Here is a 24,442-nt window from a genome sequence, read left to right as displayed (position 1 = left end):
TATAATAACCAAATACAGCAACGAGAATTTGATCAAATTCGTGGGGGTATGTTTTGAAATCACAGAATTAGCTATCGTCACTGAATACATGGACAAAGGAAATTTGCAGACTATTTTATTAAGCGATTTGTCATTGGACTGGGATTTAAAATTCTCGTTGATTTATGACATAATAAAGGTATACCTAACTTGCTTATTTATCAAGGGAAAATGAGTCCGCTTAGATTTAATGAGTTGCGCTACGCTGCATTAATAGTAAGTGCGATTAGCTTGAGTGATGCTAAATTAATCGCTAGCAAAATCACAAGTTGATTTATTAGCCATAATACACTTTGCTGAATAATCGCTCAGCATTTTTCAGAGACCTGCAGGCCCGGCCCGTCCCTAAGCCCGGCCCGTTCCAGTCCTATACTGGCCGGGCCGTATTTTAATTTTTTAAATATACCCGGGGCGGGCCTAAATTTTTTTTTAAATACCCGGGCCGGGCCTAAAATTGTTTTTTTTAAATTATCTGAACCCGGCCGGGCTGTATATTTTATAACCAAATATTTTAAATCACCATTATTATCTACAAAAATTATATAAAAATCCGGGCCTGACCGTGCAAATGGTACCTCTGCAGGTCTCTGGTATTTATTTCACATTGCTTGAGTAAATCGTGCTTACAATAATGCAACGTTTAAAAAGAAATAAATTAAGATAACCTTGGTAAAAAAAATATTTAAAACTATATCCAAAATCATTTTTAAAAAATTCGAAAAGTTTCAAAACTTTCGCACATTTTAAAATTTTAATGAAATCGAAGGTTAAATTTTTGAAATTTATTTTACTTAGAATTATGTTTTTGGACTGTGTATGTTTTTGTTTTTATATTTAAATAAAATGGGTTATATATTTATTTTCATTAAAGTATCAAAAGTTTGTGAATTTAATTTCTCGATATCTTGGACACAGCCAAAAATAAAAATGCGATTTTAAATCGTTTTAATGGCTATTCCTGATTATTATAATTGAAAATATTCAATAATGGTGATTCTCTAAAGCTCTTCCAATAATTCAGTCCAATTAGATTGAGCTTAAAATTTAATATTAAAAAAAAATGTTATTTAAATAGGTTAGGATGTAAATTAAATTTTACTTACTTTGAATATTTGGCTATTATAAAGTTAAATGTAAAGGTTGGGGAATGTGGCTTAGTTTAGTGAAAGTCAAAGACGAGACTGAAGAGTGGTAAGACCGATATCAAAAGACTTGCAAACCGTCATGATCAAAACAAATCCTTAAACTATTAAATATTTTATCTTAATTTTTGTTTTAGTTGTTGTTTTTAATATTTATAAGAATTTTTTTATTGACTCTAAAAAAAAAATTCTTATTTTTTATAAAATGGGGTAGAAAAAGGATATTTTTTGTTTTTTATATTAGTTTTTGTTTTTATGCTGTTTTTTTTCCCCAGCTCTACCAATAAGTGACCACTTTATGTAGGTTATGATTTGGTCAATCAATTGCATTTTGCCGGTATTTTAAATAGGAGAGCAAACCACCTTAATAAGTCAATACAAAATAATAAGGAGAAGTGGTCATTATTATTAAAAAAATATTTAAGACATTTTGTTTTTATTAATTATTTTTATTATATTACCAATAATTTACCCAGGGTATGGTTTTCATTCATAACACTGCCATAAAAGTTCATGGTCATTTGAGGTCCGATAAATGCCTTTTAGATGATAGATTTGTGCTCAAAATAACCGATTTTGGACTCCCTACAATTCATTCCTTACACAGTCAGGAGATTTTGCGAATGGACAAAGGCATGGAGATGGAATTAGAAGAAGAGAGAAACACCAACTCTCAAAGTCGTAAATACCATAAGCTTTACGAGGTCAGAAAACTATGGGTCGCTCCAGAAGTGCTAAGATCTTCCATTGATTTGTTTCACAGTTTGTTATATTAAATACCATTTATATTTATTCCAATTTTAATATTTGGTAAATGGGACACAAATTTTATTCATTCAATCATTTTGCCCTTTTAACCCAATATTTTTATTCATATATATTGTTTGTTTATACTAGAATATGTTGATTAAAATTAAAATGGACAATGTTTTTACCTTATTGTGACGCACGTCAGAGGGGAGGGAGCAAAAATGGAATCTATTAAATATTTTTTTGAAATTTGTTCTATTCGGGTAAAAGATTTATTACAAATTAAAAAATATTTTATCGTTACGCTTTTATTGGTAAACATTTTATTTTTTATTTTAAAACCGATTTTATGTTTTACCCCATTCTCCCCCTCCCTTCCATCCACTCGGGCTTTTTTTAAAGTTTAATTTCTCCACTGCCTTAGAAAAATTTTAAAATATCATTAATCCATGCCTACCATTAAAATTTTGATAAGCTTATTAAAAAAAATTTTTTTTTTAAAAAAAAAAATTTTGTTAAAAGGTTTACCAAAGGCTGATGTTTATAGCTTCGCCATAATACTCCAAGAAATTATTTTAAGGAAACCGCCGTATTCTATCAATAGAAAAGAAATAGATAAAGCCGCCAATATAACGGATATAATTACGAAGGTAAAAGCAAGTTTAATTCCGCCTTTCAGACCCATAGTAGCGAGTCATGATTGTCCGGAAGAAGTTAGGGAATTGTTGAAAATGTGTTGGAGTGAAGATCCGGAAAGCCGACCCAATTTTAATTACATACTTTCCGCCTTTAAAAGATGCCTCAAAAAGAATAATATGGGGGAGAACTTCGTGGACAATATAATGATCAGGATGGAGAGATACGCGGAAAATCTGGACGTGATACTTAAAAGAAGAAATCAGCATTTGAACGAGGCTCAGGAAAAATCTCAAAAGTTGTTGTACAAGATTTTGCCCAAGTTATCGTTTAATTTTTTTTTTAATTGCATGATATATTAAGTTTGCAGTTTTTAAAGAGGGCGGCGGCTCTTTAAGAAATATAATTCCAGAATGTTCTAGAGAAAAGCTCTAATAAAAAGTTGAAATTAAAATGTATAGATTTTTAATAATATTTAGCTAAATCCGTCATATTTTATTTATAGACCCATAGCGGAAAATTTAATTTCCGGAAGGACGATAGATTCTGAAGCGTTTGATTGCGTTACCATATATTTTAATGATATAGTGAAATTTACTGATTTATGTTCCAAATTATCACCTATAGAGGTTTAAAGCAAAAATAATTAAATTTATATTATAAGCTATTTTTAGAAAACATCGTGTCTCTTTTTTTTTCAAAGTCGTAGGATGACATGTAACACTCAACTAAACTGACGGTTTATTCGTTAAAATGCTCTTTGAATAAAAAATCAGCTAGTCACATGCTATTTTGATTTCCCATATATTTTTGAAAAAAAATGAAAATGGGAAACCAAAATGGCGTAACACCAGCTGATTCTTTGATTCATATTTAAATAAATAAATCATCAGTCTAGGTATTACTATATGTCATTAAAAAATCACTATTCTGAAAGAGGACAATATATGAAAACACAAGCTTTATAAAAACTTAACTTACTCCATTTCTTGTTAATCTGTAAAAACAACATCGTTATGTTTACTTAATCTTTTTAAAATAACGCCGTTATGTCAAAGCCTTAAGATTATGTTGATAGATTTCCAAACCTCTCTGCCATCTATGAGCAAAATCTCCAGGCTTGAGTGATATTTTTTTGGCTAAAATATTGGGTTAGTCGTTTTTATAAAGCGTTTAGCAACAATAATTTCAAATTTAAACCTACCTATTAGTCCTTTCTTTAAATTATATTTGTAATAATCAAAATTTTAAGATCATAACTTTGCTAAACAATCTTTACACGATGTTTGACAAGTTGATAGAGCCAATGGATGTTTATAAAGTAAAACACTATCATTATTTTTTGTTGTTAAACAGTTATGCATAATTGGAGGTCCGTAGGCCCGACCCGTACCCGAACCTAACTTTGCCGGACTGGGTCAGGCTTAAATTTTGAAATAAACCTGATATATACTTTTTTTAAATTTGTAAGAAGGAAAAGGGTCAATATTTTTTAGAAAAAAACTCGATTATTTAGTGAAAAAATTTAAAAATATATTGAAAAATCGGGCCGTAAAATTAGGCCCGACATAGGTCACTAATAACTTCAATATCATGTAAGATATACATTATCTTTGAATAAATTCTTGATATTATTTTAAATATATAATACATATAAAATGATAGATTGAAACAATCGGAGATGCTTACATGATTGCCTCAGGTGTTCCCATTAGGAATAAAGATAATCATGCCAATGAAATATGTAAAATGGCATTCAAAATTTTAGACTTGGTGCGGGAATTTAAAATTAATCCAAATGGATCTGACACTAAAGAGAATCACATTGAGATTCGAATAGGTGTACATTCGGGTATTGTTTATATAATACTAAATTAATTTTATTTAAATATTATAGCTCAATATTTTAAAATAAAATCATTATTATTTTCAAATAATTTTTTAAAAAAAATAAATATATATAAAATGAATAATTAATTTTAACCTCCGCCTCGCCTCTATCACAAATAAGGTCCTTGCGCAGCTGGTGTTGTAGGAACAAAAATGCCTCGATATTGTTTATTTGGTGAGAGTGTCAGAATAGCTTCATTGATGGAATCAACGGGAAAAGGTTTATTTGTACTTTGTTAGAAATACACACTGGAAGATTTTCCAGAACAAAAATACCCCTGGAACAACCAGACAAAATTATCTTTAAATTAAAATAAAATGGGGGTACATAATGGTGCGAGATGTATGGAAATGTGAGGGTTTTAGAAAATCTGGGATTGGAGCATATTTTTAAAAAATAATTTATAGTAATAACGCCTTTTTTTTCCTTCAATATTTTAAGGTATGATTATGCCGGAATAGTATTCTGGTTGTATAAAGTACCTACCCTTGTGAATTTCTGACAATTTTGCTGTAATACTCTTGATACTTTTAATTTATGTATATTTATATTTTACAAAAATTAACTGAAATTGTCTGGAATGCTCTGGCATAGCCTAATAATCTTTTATATTTTTTTATACAAACATGTCCATGTCTTTTTTTTGTTTAATCTTAAAAATTATTATAATTACTAAAAAAAATACACCCTTTTTTGGTATATTTCGGTCCATAGGTAATTTTTCCAGTGTCATTTTTTCCGGGGGTATTTGCCTGATGTCTTTTGACCAGACTTTTGTTTGGGACATTTATGGCCGATTACCACACTTGAGTTAGTATGAATGGAGCACATACTGAAAAATACATATTGATAAACAACGACTTAAATTTTATAATGCATGCCAAGGTCGGTTATGAATAATTGAAAATACATGGTAATTATGACAGAAAAATTATTATTTAATTATCCCATGTTATTTTATTTATTATCTCATAAATATCAAATGAAATCCTAAACCCTGTTCTATCATCCGTGTGAATTTGTTGCTATAAAAATTGTAACTATATTTTTAGTTTCAATATTTATCAAAGTAAGGGACTAGGGACAAGTCGGGCAGAGGTATGCAAGGCCATTCATGTCAATCTAATCATTATTTATAAGTAATTTATATGGTGCTAACTTATACCCAAGAAAAGGGTTGAATTAAATTATGATGCAAATAAAATTAGATTAGCAATTTAATTATAACGAATCTAAAGTAAGGGTTTTTGATTAAATACATTTCATTTTGTTATTTATTCTGTCTATTATCTAAGTATCCGCCAATAATTTTATTTATACACAGATATTACATTAGTCATTATAAAGAAACAAATGAAAATAAGTTAAAATATTAGTTACAGCTAATAGAAAGTAGTTATATATTTACACTTGATAATTTTAAATAAATTATTAGGTAAATAAGTTAGCTACAAATAAAGTCATATATCAGTATTTTTTGTTAATAGGGGAGATTTGGTATGACTGCTCATGATTTTGCTTTTTCCAAAATTAGGGATTAATTTGAGTTCAAATTTAATATCAATGTATAGCCAATTCTTAATCTTTATAATAACTTTAAATCAAAGCTCTATCTATAATCATTTTTGAGGTAGGTGAGGTTATGTGAAAGTTGTTTTTCTGGCTAGACAATACATGGCATGCTTTATCTGGCCATATAACTGGTCATAATATATTCTTTAATATATTTATTATAAATATGAAATATTACAATATAAAATATACTTGTAATAGGACCTATGTTAATTTTTTTCCATTTTTTAAGTATTTACATCCCATAGGGTTAGGGTTGGGATTAGATGATTTGTTTTTAAACATTTCCTTTTATTGTTTGACTTACTGTAATTATATATAATTACAGCAAGTTAAACAATTTTTTAAGAAGTTATTAAAAATATACACATTTTGACCAATTTAGACAGATTCGTTCAATGGATAAAAAAGTTAAAAGGTGGTGACTTACAAAATTCTGTCTAATTTTCCCTGGTTTCCCTATATTTCCTTAAGGAATTCTCACATGTGAAGCCTATCCTTTTTATATATTTTTGCAAAAAAGTTACATCTATAAAAAATTGGCCGGCCCAATATAATTCCCAACCAAATTACTTAAAAACATAATCTCACTAACTCAAACCTCTTCTTTCCCTGCTCAGAAATCTATACTAAAATTAATTTATCACAACATTTAACTCTTTAATTATCTATCTTGAATTTCAAACCACCGAAATCCTTAAGGAAATAATTAAAATTAATTAGAAAATGTTAGAAACTTTAATTTCTTTATTAGATACCCTAAACCACCTTCTAAAAATTGAGAGTTGAAGGCCCATTTTTTACATTCACTCCCAAGGCTTTATTATTTATTCGCTACGATATCAAAACATTTTCAGCTATTCTTACATGATTTTATCCAACAAAAATTTATTTATATAGCTATTTTTGTTAAAAGGAAGTACATATTCCGTTAATGCCAAGGTTGGCAAGTCGGTCAATTGACTTGTCAAATTCAGACAAATAACCGGTCAAATTCAGTTAATTGACAGGAGCAGTATTTGATTTGGTCAAATACGGTCAAATACTCTAAAAAAATCTAAAGAAAAAAAAATTTAAAATATGTTTAAAAAAGGAAAAAACGATATAATACATGTGATCACAATGTTGCTTATTTTTTGGGTTCCCAATATCAAGAGGAGCATCTCACTAGTAGTGAATTCTATATGATATAATCCAAGAATTAGCCAATTTACAAGGTGGTGATGACCAAAATATTTTAAGTGACCTAATTAATTTCAGAAGCAAATGCAGCATGTTTAATAACAAATTATGTGGAAAACAGTAATTTCCATAAGAAACAATCAATTCCAACATCAAGTTAATATATTAAACTTTTACCAACCATGACCCTTAAGAGAATAACAATTCCTAGTTCTAATTCTTCTTTAGAAAGAAATAGGTCGATTTGGATTAACATTCTTATGAAAATAGAAATCGAAAGATCTCTACATCAGAAAAATTGATTAAAAAATATTAAAGAAAATTATCATTGAATATGAATCAGAACAAGACTCTGTTACAGAGAGCTAAACGTCAGTTATTGAATGACAATGAATTTAAAAAATTAATATTATAGATTCATTTTAATTATATTCATAATAATGTTAATATTGACTTAGAAAAACATATATTTAAATTTGACCATATTTGACCTTTCAAATATCGGTCAATTGACCGAAACGTATTTGACGGCTCAAATGCACAACCCTGGCTAATGCTAAATAAAATTCTGGTCAATAATATTTTTTAAATGGATCTATCTTGGTTATTATAAATGTATAAAATTGTATAAACTAATCAAATTATAGTTCGTTGTTTATCAAGTTGCATTATTTAGTTGGCGTGTTTATACTATCTACTTGTATATGTAGGTCGATTCAGGTAACTTTTAGCACCAGCCTTTGAGTAGTTATAAATAATTCTGTATCTGATCGAAAATTTTTAATTTATTATAACAATACTAAGCTATGAAAATTCAAATATCGGAGATGACAAAGACAGTTTTGGAAAATTTCCCGGGTTACATATTTATCGAAAACACTTTGTGGAACGAGGAAAAATTAGTAAAATAGTTTCGTTAAAAGTTACTTTTAGAAAATAATAATAAACAGTTATGTTACAATTTTCAAATAGCTAATTAGAAAAGTTACATTTCTTCACACTTTGAATCATATTTATCAAATGCAAATTTTTTAATATAAATTATATTGTTAGAAATTCTTCTAAAAAATTTGATGCATTGCGAATGATAAAATTTAACTAAGAAAAAAATAAGATAATACATAAAATATGAATAGATTGAGCCAAGACTAACTATAACGCAAATGTCAGATAAGAAACTCAAACTTTTATTTATAATTTAGCATGGTTTTCTTAAGACACATTATTAAATTTCGAAAAAAAATTTATAGATAACCTTCCATGTAAGACAATTAATTTATAAGATGCAAGTGTATTGAATTATAGTAGAGCCTGTCCTGGGTCACTTCTTTTACGCGTCGCCTCAAAATTTAACAATATTTTATATAACAAATAGAGGCGGCGTTTTAGGCCCGATCTTCCTATTTTAATTAAAATTTAGCATGGTTTTTTTTGGACAAGTTATTAAATGCAAAAGAAAACTTATATAGATAAGCTTTCATAAATTGGTGAATGATTTAGAATTCTTTTACAAAACACTCGAGATCTTTGATATATTATGAGATATACAACAGCCGCTTTAAAACGCTACGCTTAAATTAATTTTTCAGAATAATAAGCTGTTTTAAACGCTACATTATTCTAGAATGTACACATTTTCAATAAGCAATCTTAAATTATGTCTTATAAAAATCACTCGTGAAGGTTTCCTTTTATGTTTGGTTTTATTAAAAATTAAGATTATATCATTTGTTAATAGCCTATTAAATTGATAAATATTTATTAGGCCACTTAAAATTATTTTGGTGCCATTTATAAAATCTACAGAACTTTATATATATTTTAAAAAACAAATCAGCGTGTTAAATGATGGGGTGGGGGGGGGGACTGTTTGCGTTTTAAGCGCAGCGTAAAAGAGGTAACCCAGAACGGTCTCTGAGAGGCATTTAGGCTGCATTCAGTGGAGACAGTTCCGTTTTTTACATCCGTTCCGTAAATGTAAAAAAAGAGAACTATTTTTAAAGTTAGAGAAATTAATAAAATTTAAGTAATTTTAGCTTAACGTTGATAAAGTTGTAAGATTTTTACAAAAAGTAAGCAATATTAATGTATATTTTTCAAATTATGCTAAGAAATGGGCAGTTATATTAATCAAAATGGGAAGTATTTAGATTAAATGGGAAGTATAAATAATTTAGTAAAAATTATCTATCTCAAAATTTACAAAACTTTAAAAATAATTTAATGGAAGATTTTGAATGTTTCATAATTTTATAAAGTTATGATGGTTTTGAAATTTTGAGGTTTCTTTAAATGTATTTGGTCATAGCCTCATATAATATATTTTTTTATATGTGCCCTTCTGTGCATTGCAAGTCTTCTCCCAGGGGATTAATAGGGGAGAAATTCAATCAATTTGTTGCAAAAAGGAAGGGGGGGGTCAAGAAGTCTCAAATTATTGGGAGGTCCCCAAATTTATTGTATTTTTTGCAGGGAATAGGGTGAGGTAAAATATTTACGTTTCTTACCTGTCTCTCCTCACTAACCCTGAATATAATCTATAGTTTATATATATAATTTTAATAGATTTATGAGAAAAAACCATAGATTATTGAATGTTATTAATGATATAATATAATATTATATAATTTTATTAATATAGGAAGATCGAAATTTTAAGACATATTGGTTGGAAAGGGATGATAGCGATATACCAACTACTTCAAATTATGATAATGATATCAATTAGAAAATTTCAATGCTATTACCTATTTTTTTTTTATAATATTCAATTTATCTTAATGTTTGATGTTAATGCACATGTATTACGATATTATTATATTTTATCAATAATTTATTATAATTTTAAAAATATTTATATAAAAATCACCACAAATTGAAAATATTCAAATGTAATTTAAATTAAGATGTTTCCTTAAAAAAATGAGCTTATTTTAATAAAAAATTAATATATTCGTATTAAATGAATAATAAGATGGGTATAATTATTCGTTGAATATTTTTGTAAATATACGTTTGTAGTTTGCACTTGTTATGTTTTAGTAAGTTTTAATTCACAATTTGAGGCATCTTTCTTTCTTTCTTTCTGTAATTTTCAACGGCAAATTGAATATTTTTAAAAACAATTATTAGACTAAAGATATGACTACAGGTCATTTTTGTTAATTCTGAAATGACACTAAAGGAAAGTAAGTATTTTCGTTTTTTTTTTGTATTCATAAAGGATTGGCCCCATAATCTCATTTTTAAAAAAAATAATAACTCTCCCATGAGTATATTTTTTTTCACCTTCATAAATTATATATATTGAAAAATTTTAAGTTGCTTATGTTTATTGAATTAAAGAGGTATGGTATAAACTTATGTAGAATGTGTAAAAAATTACCTTAATAACACCATGTTAGATATAGATCATGAATATGAATAATATAATTAAACTAATGTTGTAAAGGAACGCGTTTGGAACGAAGTTCGTATTTTTGAAAAAAAATTATGAACGGTGGTGTTCCTTTTATTTTTGATGAACTTTGAACATGAACGCGTTTCTTTTTTATATAATAAACGCGTTCGTTCTTCTTATTTTTATTCATTTGAAAATAAAAAAATATTAATTTACTATTAAATTTTTTAAGAAAATAGGGTTATCACATTTGAATTTTTTAACTAGCTACTATTTTTGTCCTATGGCATAGTTTATTCATTTAAATATTATTTATAGATTAGCGTATACATGGATGTTGTCATTTCATTGTCATCAACTGATTCTGAAAATTCAGAATCATATGAATTAACATTACCATATGGCCAAAATATAATAAATACTTTACAGTAACATTCTATATTCATTAAACTAATACCATCCTTACCATATGTAAAATGTGTCCATAAAGGATAAATCTTAAAGTTCTTATTTAAGGAGTACTTGTTTGTAATATTGATTATTTTATATAATATAACTATAAGTATCCTGTTAATAATTGATACATAAAGGATAAATCTTAAAGTTCTTATTTAAGGAGTACTTGTTTGTAATATTGATTATTTTATATAATATAACTATAAGTATCCTGTTAATAATTGATACATAAAGTAAAAATCATCTAGTTATATTATATAAAATAATCTATTATATAAATAGATATAAAATAATTAATATCTTTTAGAATTTATTTACATTTGGTGATTATTTAATATTTCGCTATTATTTTTAAGTTTTTATCAAGGGTTTCATATTTTAATAGTTGAACACTAATTAAAATATTATGAATTTATATATATTAATATGTAAAAGTTTTTATACATTAAAAATTAATATAAAAAGTTTTAATAAATAAAAATAATTTTTTATTATCTAAAAACTATTAATTTTAAACATGACTAATATATTTTATTAAAAAATATTATGTATTTATTTATATTAAATTAAATTTTTTTTAAAATAATTTATTCATAAAGTTTTTAACGAACGTAATGGCGTTGCTATTTGTGGAGGTTAACATGAATGTGAACGCGTTAGATTTTTGTCACTGAACGTTGAATGAGAACGTGTTCGATTTTTAAAGAAATGTTCACAGCACTAAGTGAAACGATATGGCATGATGCATGACTACATTAAACAAAAATTAGCTTCTCAGTTCTGTAGAACTTATAAGATAGATCATAATCTACTGAAATTATAATCTTATACTTCCATGATTAAGTATCAGGAATAGTATCTACCCTCATATATCAATAATGAAAAAGCATAATGTCTTGTGTTAATTTTAAAAATTTAAATTCTTCCAAGTTTGAAAAGAAACATAATATGAGTTTATATATAAATAAAGATTAAAACATAACTAAGGAGCAACAATCTTACAATAATAATTTTACCCCAATTCTATACGTTTTTAATTTAAGAAATTTTCATAACGCCAAGACCTATTTGAAAAACACGTATTTTTATTTTTATTATAATAAGTTTTATTTTTATCTATATAAATCAGAGACCTGCAGGCTTGGTCCTAAACCAGGGTCAGGTACATTGGCTGAGCCGTTTAATTTTTTAAATAAACCCGGGCCAGGCCTAAAATTTTTTTAAATACCCGGGCCGAGCCATGTATTTTAAATCGCCTATTAGCTATAAAAATCAATATTAAAAAATATATTATTAGACTGAGCCTAAAAATTTTTTCTAAAAAAAATCTGGGCCAGCCGGGCCGAAAATTTTCGCTGTGCAAATGGTACCTCTGCAGGTCTCTGATATAAATAAAATAATTTTTTATTAATATTTAAAAAAAATAAGTGGTATCATGTCATGTGCATACCACCACCCACCAGCCATATCAGGAGCATTGAAATTTTAAATAAATTTTGATAAAGATATTGCATTGATTAAACCTCCATCTTATTAAATCTGTTTTAATCGTCAAAATTAGTAAATTTATAGCTTTAAAAACATAAAATCTTATTTTTATAAAATTTTAACACTGATTAAATTTAAAAAATAAATTTCATATTTGATTAACCCCTATTTTTAAATATAAATTTCATATAACTTGTAGTATACTAAATTGAAATGATTAAAAAAATATTTTAATTATAATATTTTTTAATAGAGATGTTCTAAGCATTAAGTTTAAAATTTAATATTTTTTAAGTGGCTTCCAATTCAGATTATCAAAGGGTTAACTAGTAATAGATAAGTTAGAGAAGAGGTTCACTAACATTTCACATCTTATTGTTTTAATGCAGAGAAGTAGCTAGGAATTTACTTTGGTGGATGACAGTCTTTTTAAAAATATTCTATATAAATATTAATTTATTTATGCACAGATTCTGTTATAAAATAATTAAATTTATATGAACCAGCGGTTCACTGTTTTTGAATCGGGTAAAATGGCTAAAATTTATTTTACGGCTAGGTCAGGCTTTTTCTATATGCTCCCATTTAATGGTTCGTCATGGGTTTTTTGAAATTTAGTGAGTCTAAATAATTATGGCTATATCCTTTTTATTTTTAGAATGTTTGCCAAATATGAGAAGCGAATGTTTAATTCGTATCCATCATACGATTTTTCAACTGGTTATATTTAATATCATTTAAATTTATTTCAAAATATCTTGGCCTGGCCTGATTTGTAATCATACCAATTTCTGAGATGACAATTTTATAGTTGGTTTCGGCCTGCAGATCTTTTTTTTAAAAAGCAAAGATTAATCTTTTCCGGGAAAATAAATTTATATAAATCCCCATGATTATGACATGTTATTCATTTTTTAAAAAAACTCAAAAAATTTTTTAAATTTAGTTTAAAAAATATATATTTAATTTTCTAACTTTATAAAAGCAAAAAATGAATTTTTTGTCTCAAATTTTTATTAATACTTATTAAAATTATTCTTACATTTAAAATGAAAATTATTCAAAAATATTGATTTATTTTGAAAATAAATTTAGTAAGTATTTTAATTGTAGAATTTATTTTAAATCTTAACATGACAAAATTATAAATAATTGAACAATAAATAAAAAAAGGGCTCGTCCGGGATTTGAACCCGGGACCTCTCGCACCCAAAGCGAGAATCATACCCCTAGACCAACGAGCCAGTTGTTTGATTTGCCATTTTTACTAATTTTATATTATTAGATGATATTTCTAGAATAAGACAATGATCATAAAATTTATATAAAAAACCGTAATTAAACTTAGTTTTATGAAAAATCAGCGATTTATATGCTACAAAAAGGCTCTTATATCTTTAAAGGTTTAATTTAACTCAGAATCTTTAGCTTTATGAATTTAAAAAATGAACATCATGAAAACATTTTTAACATTTACTATAAATGGTTAAGTTAATAAAGGTTCTAAACTAACCTTTTTATTTGAAATTGAATAAGTTATAGTTTAAATTCATGATTGACATTTTACGACACCCACGTTTTAGAAGGAAATTGTATCGTTATCTAGGTACTTTATTAATTAGGAGCATTATTTAATTAAATTTACTAGTAAAAAAAATTCATTATTATAAGTCATTATATCATTTTTTAAGATTTTTAATATAAAATAAAATGTCTAATTTTGGTGGTACTTGAGTTTTGCTGAAATCATTTAACAGCTATATGAATGCTAGAAATATTTTTGTCGATTTATCAAAAATTTTAAAAAATTATTGTAAAAATAAAATTAGTTAAATCAAAATGTCATTATATAAATTATAGGATTTTGTAACTTTTCTTTATTAGCCTATAGACGTTTAATTGTGCATACAAGTACATGCGGCTTGCTCACAAACATGTAGAAGGGCTCCTCATTCTTATTTTTTCATCCAAAGTAATTAAATTCCAGTTAGATGAAAATGAGGAATACCTAGCGTAGCTTTTTTAGCCTTCAATATCAGAGAGTTTAAGCGCCTTAAATCATTTTTGAAATTCTTGTAACCAAATTTTGTATTATTGCATAAAACAAATAAAAAGGTAAAGAATGTTTATTAGATATAAATTCCTAAATTATATAAGTAAATTCTAATATCAATTTCGATGATATAAATATTACTTGTGATTTTTAACATGTTATATCATAATCTTAACTAATTGACTATTTTTATTTTATCATAAAGAAATTAAAAAAATTAAAATATGTGTAAATTTTTAATATTAGTTTCGTTTTACATTTAGAATATTAAATATTTGAATAGAATCAGCTGCTATTTTTCTACTATGTCAAAAATTGAAATAGAAAATAAAATTTCATGTCTAGCAAGTGGTGATTAAAGTGGAATTTGTTTTAATTTAGATTTGGCCTATCTAAGTTTTTATTTTTCGCTATTTTAAATTTTGATTTAAATCATTGATTATTTTTTAAAAATTGGGGTGATTTACATCAAATCCTTAGTTTAATATTATTACTATTAGTTCAAAATATAAGATTATAAAAATGAAAATTAACTGTTCAGTTTTCTGGATTGCTAAAAATTTTAGAATTTATTCAATTGAACAATTATTTTCTTAAGTAGGTTACTTGGTAACTAAGAAAGAGAAATAGATTACCAAACAACACAAAGGAATATTTATTGGAGAAAATTTTCAATCAAATCTTAATGAAGATAAAAATAATATTGTTACAGTTGTATATTATATTTATAATATTTTATTATTAATATTTGCAAATAAATTAAATTTTTTAATTTTATATAATAATATATTGTTTTATAAAGATATTCAAAACAATTTTTATAATCAGTTTTACAGCTTGTTTCATTCTTAAACAGGGCCAAATTGTTGCCTACCTTGACTAAGATAAAATATAACTTTTTTTGATGAAGTGTGATAAGTTTGCAGTGTTGACAGAATTGCAGGAAGATAAAAGTAATGGAATATAATCTAAATTGTAAATAATTAAATTTTTATAAATATAGGAATAGGAGAGAGGGGGGCAAGCAATAAGTGATAGAATGTTTGGTGCTAGTTAATATTTTTTGAAAAATATTCCTAAGCTGGGCCATTTTTTTTTTACAAATCTGGGCTGGAAAATTGGTACTTCTGCAGGACACTGATATATATTATAATCTAAAATTTAAATATCAATAGATTTGTAGGATGAGAATATTTGTAAATTTATATGAATCAATTTTGAAATAATATGGCAACTCTCGATTATTTGGTCTAATAACTTAGAAAATGTCAAGTCTTTTCTAAAGATGAATGAAAGAGAGGTATGGCTCAGAAAAGATTAGAATAAAAGAGAAGTAATATGTAAAATTTTAAATCTAATATGCTTATAATTTTATATATTTTAAAGGAAATAATATTTTTCATTAAGATTTAAATATTTGGAAAATCTTCAAGAATTTTTGAAATAAAAATTGAGTTTAAAAAGAGACACTATATGGCTAAAGATGCTGTACATAATCTTTGTAATCTATCACAATATTTTCATATAAACTCCTAAATTTTAGAAAAATTTAAAATTATTGAATATAATGATCATTTATATTGAAACTTTATTAAAAATTAAAGAAATAAACAAGCTATTTATATACAATCATAGTAACAAAACATATTTATAAACATAATTGTAGAATACATATCTTCAAAAAAAATTGTTATTTTTCCTTAATAGAATCTTCTTCATCACATCCTCTTATATACATAACATTATTACACCTAAAAACATTGAATTATAATTTATAAATATTATTACCTAATTAAAACTTCACCCAAGTTTCCACTTAGTAGACCATCAATATATTCTTCGGTATTAGCCAACTTGTAAAAAGATAAAATAAGTTGGAAAATTAATAAAACCTGTAAATTCATGTAACCATCAAGAGATACTAAAAAACCTTTATATTCCATACCCCATTTTAATTTAGCTATAACTTTTTTGCCAGTCAAACTATTTAAAAAAGGTTTAGGGTTAAGAGGTAGCTAAAAGATATATAAGATCATTAAAATAGAATTAAATTTACCGTTGATGACATTTTTTTACAAGTCTACTAGATAAGCTAAGGTAATCGCAAAATGTAAAATGTCACGTGACTGTTTTGAATGAAGGGTTAATTTATATTTGACATGTCTCCATTGCTTATCTCATAAGGGGAATCACATAAAATGGAAATGTTGCAAAATATAGTGATTAAATTAAGGGATAAATAGGAAATAAATTTAAAAATAGGACGTTTAGTGGGCTTATTAAATCGATATACCTTTAAAGGAGGGGTATTTACCACAGTATTAGTTCGCAGGATGCCATTCTAATGGAGAGGCGAAATTGAAAATGAATTAAATATATGTTAACATGATAGAATTATTTGCCCTTTGGGCAGCATAAATTTAATTAGGGGGGGGGGGAATTAACATATTTTATTAGGTGAAAGGAGAAAGTGTCATTGATGAAATTAATTATTTATGGTGGTATCATTTAGGTCAAAGATATGAAATAAATATAAATATTTCTGAAGAAAACAAGAAATAACAAATTATAATTTTGTGTTTTGGATTAAATTTTATTTCTACTTTTAAAAAATCAAATAATAATAATCATATGTATAATAATCAACTGGTATATATACTAAAACATTTCAAACAACTGGTATATGCAACAAAACATTTAAATTAATACTCAATAAATTATTTCACAAATTTGAATAAACAACACAATATGTAACAAAACATTTAAATTAATGCTCAATAAATTATTTCACAAATTTGAATAAACAACACAATTAACATTCCCCTCCTCGACAAAGCATCAAGTTGCTGCTCGGTGGGCGCATAAGTCTGTCTCAGTCGCGTGAGTCCATACGTTTTCGTAGGTTTGTTAAAATTGTTGTACGTTATCATTATCATAAGGAATAATTGATCAAATTTGAATATATGGAATATGGAATAAAATTTTAAATTTGGAAAAAAGAATTTGGAATAAAAATTTTGGAGTATGGAATGCTAAATATGTAGATATCCGTAAGAATGATAAATCAAAAAAGATTATATAAAATTTCGCGTTTTTTTTTTAAATTTTGCGTTTTATTTTGATAATTTAAGTAGCGTTTTAATATTTTAATTGTAGCGTTTTAATATTTTATTTTAATAATTTAAGTTGCGTTTTAATATTTAATTTATTTTTTTTATATTCAATCTCCGAGGTTTAAATATGCAAATAAAATATTATTTACATTTGCCTCTCTTTAAATAAAAAATTTAATTTCACACCACATTATTTAAATACTTATCTAAAATGAAGATGTTACATAACTTGTCTTCAAAAGCTTTATTTCAAAAACATTTTTATCATATTAAGTATTACTTATTAGAGTTATTTAAATCAATCATTGACGTACGCAGCGGGGGAGGGGGCAGGGGGATAACCCCCCCCCCCCAAAAGCCAAAAAATGCAGATGCCGGATATATTTTTCAAAAATATTTTTGTTTAGAGTGTTGTCCAGATTTAATTTAAAACATTTCCATATTTTATAATTCGTTTGTAAATAAAAATTTTAACTTGTAAAAATTGTTAAGAATATATAAATATGTTATTTTAACAACTTTTTATAAGTCAAATAATTTTATTTTCAAATAAATTAATAAATATGGAAATGTTTTGAATTAAATTTACACTATACTATATTAATTTATATTTGTTAATATTTATTCCTATCTCATATTAAATATATATTTAATTACATCTATTATCACATTCATCACTAAGTTAATCAATTAATTTAAAATTCAAGTTTTCCAGCGTAATATTAACTTATTATTTTCAAATTTTTAGTGGCATAATATTTATCTACCATATATAAATTTCTAGTCAAATAATAATTATTCTGAAATTGTCCAACAGGGAGAAAGAAATTGCAACCTTGTCCTACGAGATAGAGTCTCCGCCATCAAGCAGTAACAGCTATTATGGAGTTAGAAGAGCCGATTATTTGCTATTACAGACATATCACAATGGCCTGAAAGGAATTTTTCCTTAGAAGCAGGAAAATTATTGGATTTAATGCTTATTCCAAAAAATTTTTCTCATTAGAATGTACAATTATTTTATGGATGACATTTCAAAAACATGATGACTTGATTAAGAAGATGAGAATAGCGGAGAGCATTTTATTAAAATTGAAGGAAATTAGGGCTAATGTTTATGAATAATTTCATATTTTATATGTTATTGTTAAGTCAAAAGCAGAGCTATACGTGTTTAATATTTGTCTCACTCGACTTGCAGCAAGGCAAGCTCATAGTTAAAACATTAATATAGGATCAGTAGATGAGTATATCTTAGATACAAATTTATAAACCAAATAAATGAATGGTTTTTAATTCATTATGCAGCACTTACCAATCTGCAAATATTATTTCCATAAAAGCCTTCCCAACTTTTTTCAGATGGTGATAGAAAAAAAAATATTTGTTGGATTTTTATCATGAAGATGTTAAAGTATCTTATGATGCCTTATTAGCTGAATAACTATGTTTATAAGATTAACTATGGTTGATACAGTCCCAAAAAATGCTATGGATGCTCTGCATTATTTTAAACACATTTTAGATTATATTCCTAATGTATTAAAAGAGTTTATATTTATATTAGCAACTCTTCCCAATAATTAACTAATGAGAGAACATTCTCTTTTTTAAGAAGAATAACAGAGCCCTGCAGAGGTACCATTTGCAGGGCACGACCCGGATTATTTTAAAGATTTTTACGGCTAAGCTCAATTTTCAGGCCAGGCCCGGTCTTTTTTAAAATAAAATTTTCAGGCCCGACGCGGATTTTTTTAAAATAAATTTTATTTATTTTTGATTTTTATAGCTAATAATAACGATTTCAAATATCGGCTGTTTTAAAATATACAATCCGGCCCGGATATTTTTTAAAAAAAATTTCCCGGCCTAGATGTTTTTTTTTAAAATTCAGGCTCAGCCCTGGTGTTTTTTTTTAAAATTTCGGGCCCGGCCATACGGTTCGGCCCGGGGGCCGGGCCTGCAGGTCTCTGAAAAACATACCAAGAAGTACAACTTTTGAAAGTAGATTGAAAGGTTTGGATCTTTTGAATATTCATAGGCATTTGACAACAAGCAAGGATGAGATAATTGAAAAATTAACTTAATCCCAACGAAGATTGGATTTTACATTGTAAATAATATAACATACAAAATACAATTATTCCCTAAGATTTTTGTTTATTAATTTATATTTCTAACATTTAAATTTTTTATACTTTATATAAATTTTAAAGCTCAAAAAATTCAAATCTATTTTTGGTCATTTAAGTGATTCTTTACATATAATTTTTTTATAATTCACATTAATTTAAAATTGTGTATTAGAAATAGTTATTAGTCCTAATAAATTTATGCTTGATATTTTTAAAAAACAATAATATTTCTTAAAAAATTTTATTATCCCCCCCCCCCCCAGACTAAATTCCTGCGTACGCGCCTGAAATCAATCATGTGATTTAAACATTTTAATTCATGTTTTAATTACATTTTAATATATTTAAAATTAAAGTTTTATCTTCTAGTTTAGGATTTTTAATGGTTTATTTTTAATTATATCTAAAAATTCATCTTTAGGTTTAGTTAATTTACAACAATTGGTCATCATACAAGAAATCAAAAAAATATCAATATTTCACTAAGAAATTAAGTAAATAATTTTTTTAAGGCTTTTTATGTATTCAAATATGTCCATTATTGATTTACATTTATGTTATTTTAATAAGTAAATTTACAACATGCCTTTATCTCGGCATAAAATTAATTTTTAATAACTTTTCTTCTTACGTGGATTAGAATAATAAGTAATAATCATTGGTCTCACAATATAGAATTCATAACCTAACGTCCAACTTCCATATTGGTTCTTTCTAGGTTGTCACATTAGGTTAGGTGCTGGTTATCATATTCCAGTCCAACATCCATAGCCAGGACGTCATGAAGAAAGAAGCTTTTTGCATGAAAGAACGTGCTAAGGTATGATTCTTGGTCATATATATAGATAAGGTAGTCATCTCAATAGATTAGGTAGTCATCTTAATAGGTAGTCATCTCAATAGGTTAAGCAGTCGTCTCAATAGGTAGTCATCACAATAGGTAGTCAAATCAATAGATAAGGTAGTCATCTCAATAGGTAGTCATCTCAATAGGTTAAGTATCACAATAGGTAGTCATCACAATAGGTAGTCATATCAATAGATAAGGTAGTCATCTCAATAGGTAGTCATCTCCATAGGTTAAGCAGTCATCACAATAGGTAGTCATATCAATAGATAAGGTAGTCATCTCAATAGATTAAGCAATCATCACAATAGGTAGTCATCACGATAGGTAGTCATTTTTTTTAATTTTAGGTAAATTTTATATATTTTCTTCTTTTTTTTACACAAAAACGTAACGGGGCGCCATGAAGAAAACAAGAATAAAAAAAGTTATATTTTGTGTTTTGGATTAAATTTTATTTCTACTTTTAAAAATCAAATAATAATAATCATATGTATAATAATCAACTGGTATATATACTAAAACATTTCAAACAACTGGTATATGTTACAAAACATTTAAATTGTTGCTCATTAAATTATTTCACAAATTTGAATAAACAACACAATATGTAACAAAACATTTAAATTAATGCTCAATAAATTATTTCACAAATTTGAATAAACAACACAATTAACAATTTCGCATATAAATCAAAGTTTAGAGAAAATCCAAAAATAAAAATTGGAAATATTTTCGAGGCTTAATGATTTATTGTATTTTTTTTTAAAAAAATAATTAAGTAGGTTAATCATTAGTATTGTTAAATAGTCGAATTTTTACGACTCTGAACTCAAGTTGGAGTCTCAAAAACTTATTTCAAATTAAGCGACTCAATGAGCCGCATGAGTATGCTCGATGAGTAGGCTTCAGAGTCAGCAGGTTTATTTTGAATAGGCGTGCTATTATTTTTACTCAAGATGAAATATCAAAAAATTTTAACCATCTTGTTTGTGAATTTAAATATTTTTAAATTCGAAATGACATGTGTATTATTTTAAGAATATGACCATACTATTAATAATATTTTTTATCGACATTTCGCTGATAAATGTCCAAATTTTGTGTCATCTATGACCACAATTTTAAGCCTTGCATAATAGCTTTCTGGGTAAAATGTTGAGTTAGCCTTTTTTTAAATAGGCTCAAATCGAGCCAGTTAACAAGACTACCTATTAATATTAGTGTTGTTAATCGGCTAAGACGAGTCGACTTAGCCTGAATTCTTGTCAAATTTTGAGTCGCAAAACTCAGGGTTTCCTTAAGCTAACGTTAATCATTTAAAATATTATAAAATTTCTCTTTTCACTACTTATTTGGAAATATATTTACATAAAATCGGTCAAATATAATTTCATTTGTATGGCATAATTGCTTTAATATAATAATATATATTTTAAATCTCCCTTTTTGATGCAGTTATACCTCACAATTTGCTAAATAGATAAAATGTATCTTTTTTTAAGGGCTGCAGAATTGCTTTTCCTGGACACATAAAACCCTATGCAAGGCCCTGATTCTATAGATATTCAACAAATTAAAGAATATTTTCAATCGTATAAGTAATATATTTTTTCTCAAGTTAACAAATTTTTTACATCATTATAATGTTATTATCTCATATATGAATTTAATTAATTTTCCAATAATTTCTGTTACCTCATATACCTTTATAAATTCTGCATGATCAAATTTGTATGATAGATTAATTTGTCACAACAATTTGATTTTTATTTATATAATTATGAATATTATAATTTTTATAAATAATGTAAAAAATATTATATAAATAGTATGATAATAAATAATTATTGCCAAATATTATCACAAATAGTTAAAAAACCCAAATATTTTAGAATATCTTTCTGATATCAAAAACGCTACAACTGAACTAGTTTAATTTTCTATATATTTTGTTGGCCCAGCTCAATATTCCCAATGGGTCGGGTAGGGTCTTGGTCTATTTTTCAACCCTGACTTAGGGTTGGGCCGATTTATAACTACTACTCGGGTTCTGGATTGAAAAAACTAACAATTTAAAATTACTATTTTATACTGACATGCCTCTTCTATCTGAATTTTATTTTCTCAACCTCATCATTTCAATAATAGGCTTTTGTTCCCTTGGCGATACTAACATAAATGAAAGTTACTATTGACATGTTTCACCTAATTCATTTAGGTCCTACTACTTAATGGTTAAAGTAATTCCTTGTATCCCAAGCGTTAGCTGTCCCACCGAATCTTGTAACCTCCGTAGTTTCAACGTTACATATTCTACTCGATCCTTTAATAATCTAGGCCTGAACCATTTATTTTACCTGAAGCTGAAACATCATTAGATTTAATACGACATTAGTATTAGTATATATATTAATAAATTATTTAATCTCTCAATAATTTTATGAAATATTTCAAAAATATGATATAATTTTGGCTGAAGTTATGAGAATCGCTAATATTATCATATAGCAAAGAGCTAAGATATCGACCAGGAATTTCGCGAGGTTATATGATAGTTGAGGCCAAAGTAAGATTATATAATTTGAGATTCGCAACTCGGGCTTCACCTAGGCAAAAAATATGTTAATTTATTATTTTAAATTTAATATTTAAGCTTAATTGATTTCCCTATATTTTCCAATATATGTTTATAAATTAATATAAAATTATTAATTATGTTGTATATTTAATAATGACACATATTTCTAAGTAATCAAACAGGGGCATCGCTAGTTTACAATCTCAGGGGGCTCAACTAAAAAAAATCTTCTAATTTGCGGGGCTTCGGCCTGTTTATATATTAATATATTTGAAAATTGCTACTCTGAATTATTCTGAATTTCATATTTGCCATTTATTATATTATGCACACAAAATAAACTAGCATATAAATAATGAAAACATTACAAGACATTTCTAAAAATAATATTTTTTTTAATACAAAATCTATTCATTACAATATAAAATAATTTGGTTTGCTGATATAAAAAATTTTGCGTCTAAAGAATTAAAAGTAATAAAAAAGGTTATTAATTCATATATATGTCTCAATTGATAATGGTTTTTAAAAACCTAATATATTCTAATTCTTAGCAACTTGCATTGAGAAAAGGTCATGAAACTAATATAAATCTATGTTCCCATTTTATACAATGTTTTATAGAATGGACTAACAAGGAAAAATTTATAGATCTAACCAAATCAACAATTCTCGAAGAAGAGAATATAAACGACCAATCCAAATCATAAAACTATATGATGGTTTGAGCTTCCTCTAAGTAGACATGGAAGCTAGATATAATCGAGAAAAATTTTGTGAGATATTAAATTTCCAAAGGATTTTCTTCCATTTTTAATGATATATAAACGATAACACAGTTGACAATTATTGCTTATCTAAAATATGCAATCATATGCTCTCAGCTGTATTAATAATTTAAAATTATAGTCACCCAAATAATAGATTCTGGTTAAGTTAAGTCCTAGCCATGACACCCACGATGTTAACTCATATCAGAATTTAGTATGTTAGATAAATAACACTTAAAATTTTAGAATAAATTATGCCAATATATTGAAGCGTTAAGTTATTTACACGGCAAGGATGCCACATTAGAAATGAAACATTTTTTAATTATAAAATAAGAATGAGAGTAATATGATAAAAGCAATTTAAATTTTATATATTATTGTCGC

General features: G+C 26.2%; 2 protein-coding genes and 1 non-coding gene across 4 annotated transcripts; 1 reads left to right on the top strand and 2 right to left on the bottom strand.

The window, feature by feature from the left end:
- The first annotated feature begins 1,639 nt into the window (after nt 1-1,639).
- Nucleotides 1,640-10,075, top strand: LOC135931332 (atrial natriuretic peptide receptor 1-like). Of its 2 annotated transcripts, XM_065468370.1 has the most exons (8): nt 1,640-1,943; nt 2,454-2,889; nt 3,073-3,196; nt 3,820-3,888; nt 4,233-4,419; nt 4,579-4,677; nt 8,017-8,114; nt 9,854-10,075. In XM_065468370.1, the coding sequence occupies exons 1-8, from the start codon at nt 1,661-1,663 to the stop codon at nt 9,938-9,940; spliced, it is 1,383 nt and encodes a 460-aa protein (XP_065324442.1). In that variant the 5' UTR covers nt 1,640-1,660; the 3' UTR covers nt 9,941-10,075. The 2 variants fall into 2 exon arrangements, with proteins under 2 accessions (XP_065324442.1, XP_065324444.1); XM_065468372.1 differs by lacking the exon at nt 3,820-3,888.
- A 3,653-nt stretch (nt 10,076-13,728) lies between these two features.
- Nucleotides 13,729-13,800, bottom strand: Trnap-ugg (transfer RNA proline (anticodon UGG)). The gene has a single exon. It is a non-coding gene; the product is annotated as a tRNA-Pro (tRNA).
- A 2,370-nt stretch (nt 13,801-16,170) lies between these two features.
- On the bottom strand, nt 16,171-16,747 carry LOC135931612 (small nuclear ribonucleoprotein F-like). The gene is made up of 4 exons (XM_065468846.1): nt 16,666-16,747; nt 16,502-16,624; nt 16,398-16,462; nt 16,171-16,360 (listed from the first exon to the last, which is right to left on the bottom strand). Exons 1-4 carry the CDS (start codon nt 16,675-16,677, stop codon nt 16,300-16,302), a joined length of 261 nt encoding a protein of 86 aa, XP_065324918.1. The 5' UTR covers nt 16,678-16,747; the 3' UTR covers nt 16,171-16,299.
- Between the last annotated feature and the right edge of the window lie 7,695 nt (nt 16,748-24,442).

This window comes from Gordionus sp. m RMFG-2023, chromosome 1 (assembly GCF_954871325.1).
Source record: "Gordionus sp. m RMFG-2023 chromosome 1, tfGorSpeb1-WG-v2, whole genome shotgun sequence".
NCBI classification, from domain to species: domain Eukaryota; kingdom Metazoa; phylum Nematomorpha; class Gordioida; order Chordodea; family Parachordodidae; genus Gordionus; species Gordionus sp. m RMFG-2023.
The sequence above is the reverse complement of the archived record's forward strand: the minus strand, read 5'-3'. Positions and strand labels throughout refer to the sequence as shown.

What these genes read in the sequence shown, in the direction of transcription:
- LOC135931332 (XM_065468370.1), top strand. Translation starts at nt 1,661, where the DNA reads ATGGTTTTCATTCATAACACTGCCATAAAAGTTCATGGTCATTTGAGG. An exon ending in TTCCATTGATTTGTTTCACA is followed by an intron (nt 1,944 to 2,453) that starts GTTTGTTATATT and finishes TTTTGTTAAAAG; the next exon opens with GTTTACCAAAGGCTGATGTT. An exon ending in TTGTACAAGATTTTGCCCAA is followed by an intron (nt 2,890 to 3,072) that starts GTTATCGTTTAA and finishes TTTTATTTATAG; the next exon opens with ACCCATAGCGGAAAATTTAA.
- LOC135931612 (XM_065468846.1), bottom strand. An exon ending in ATGGTTACATGAATTTACAG is followed by an intron (nt 16,463 to 16,501) that starts GTTTTATTAATT and finishes TCTTTTTACAAG; the next exon opens with TTGGCTAATACCGAAGAATA. An exon ending in TTGGGTGAAGTTTTAATTAG is followed by an intron (nt 16,361 to 16,397) that starts GTAATAATATTT and finishes CAATGTTTTTAG; the next exon opens with GTGTAATAATGTTATGTATA.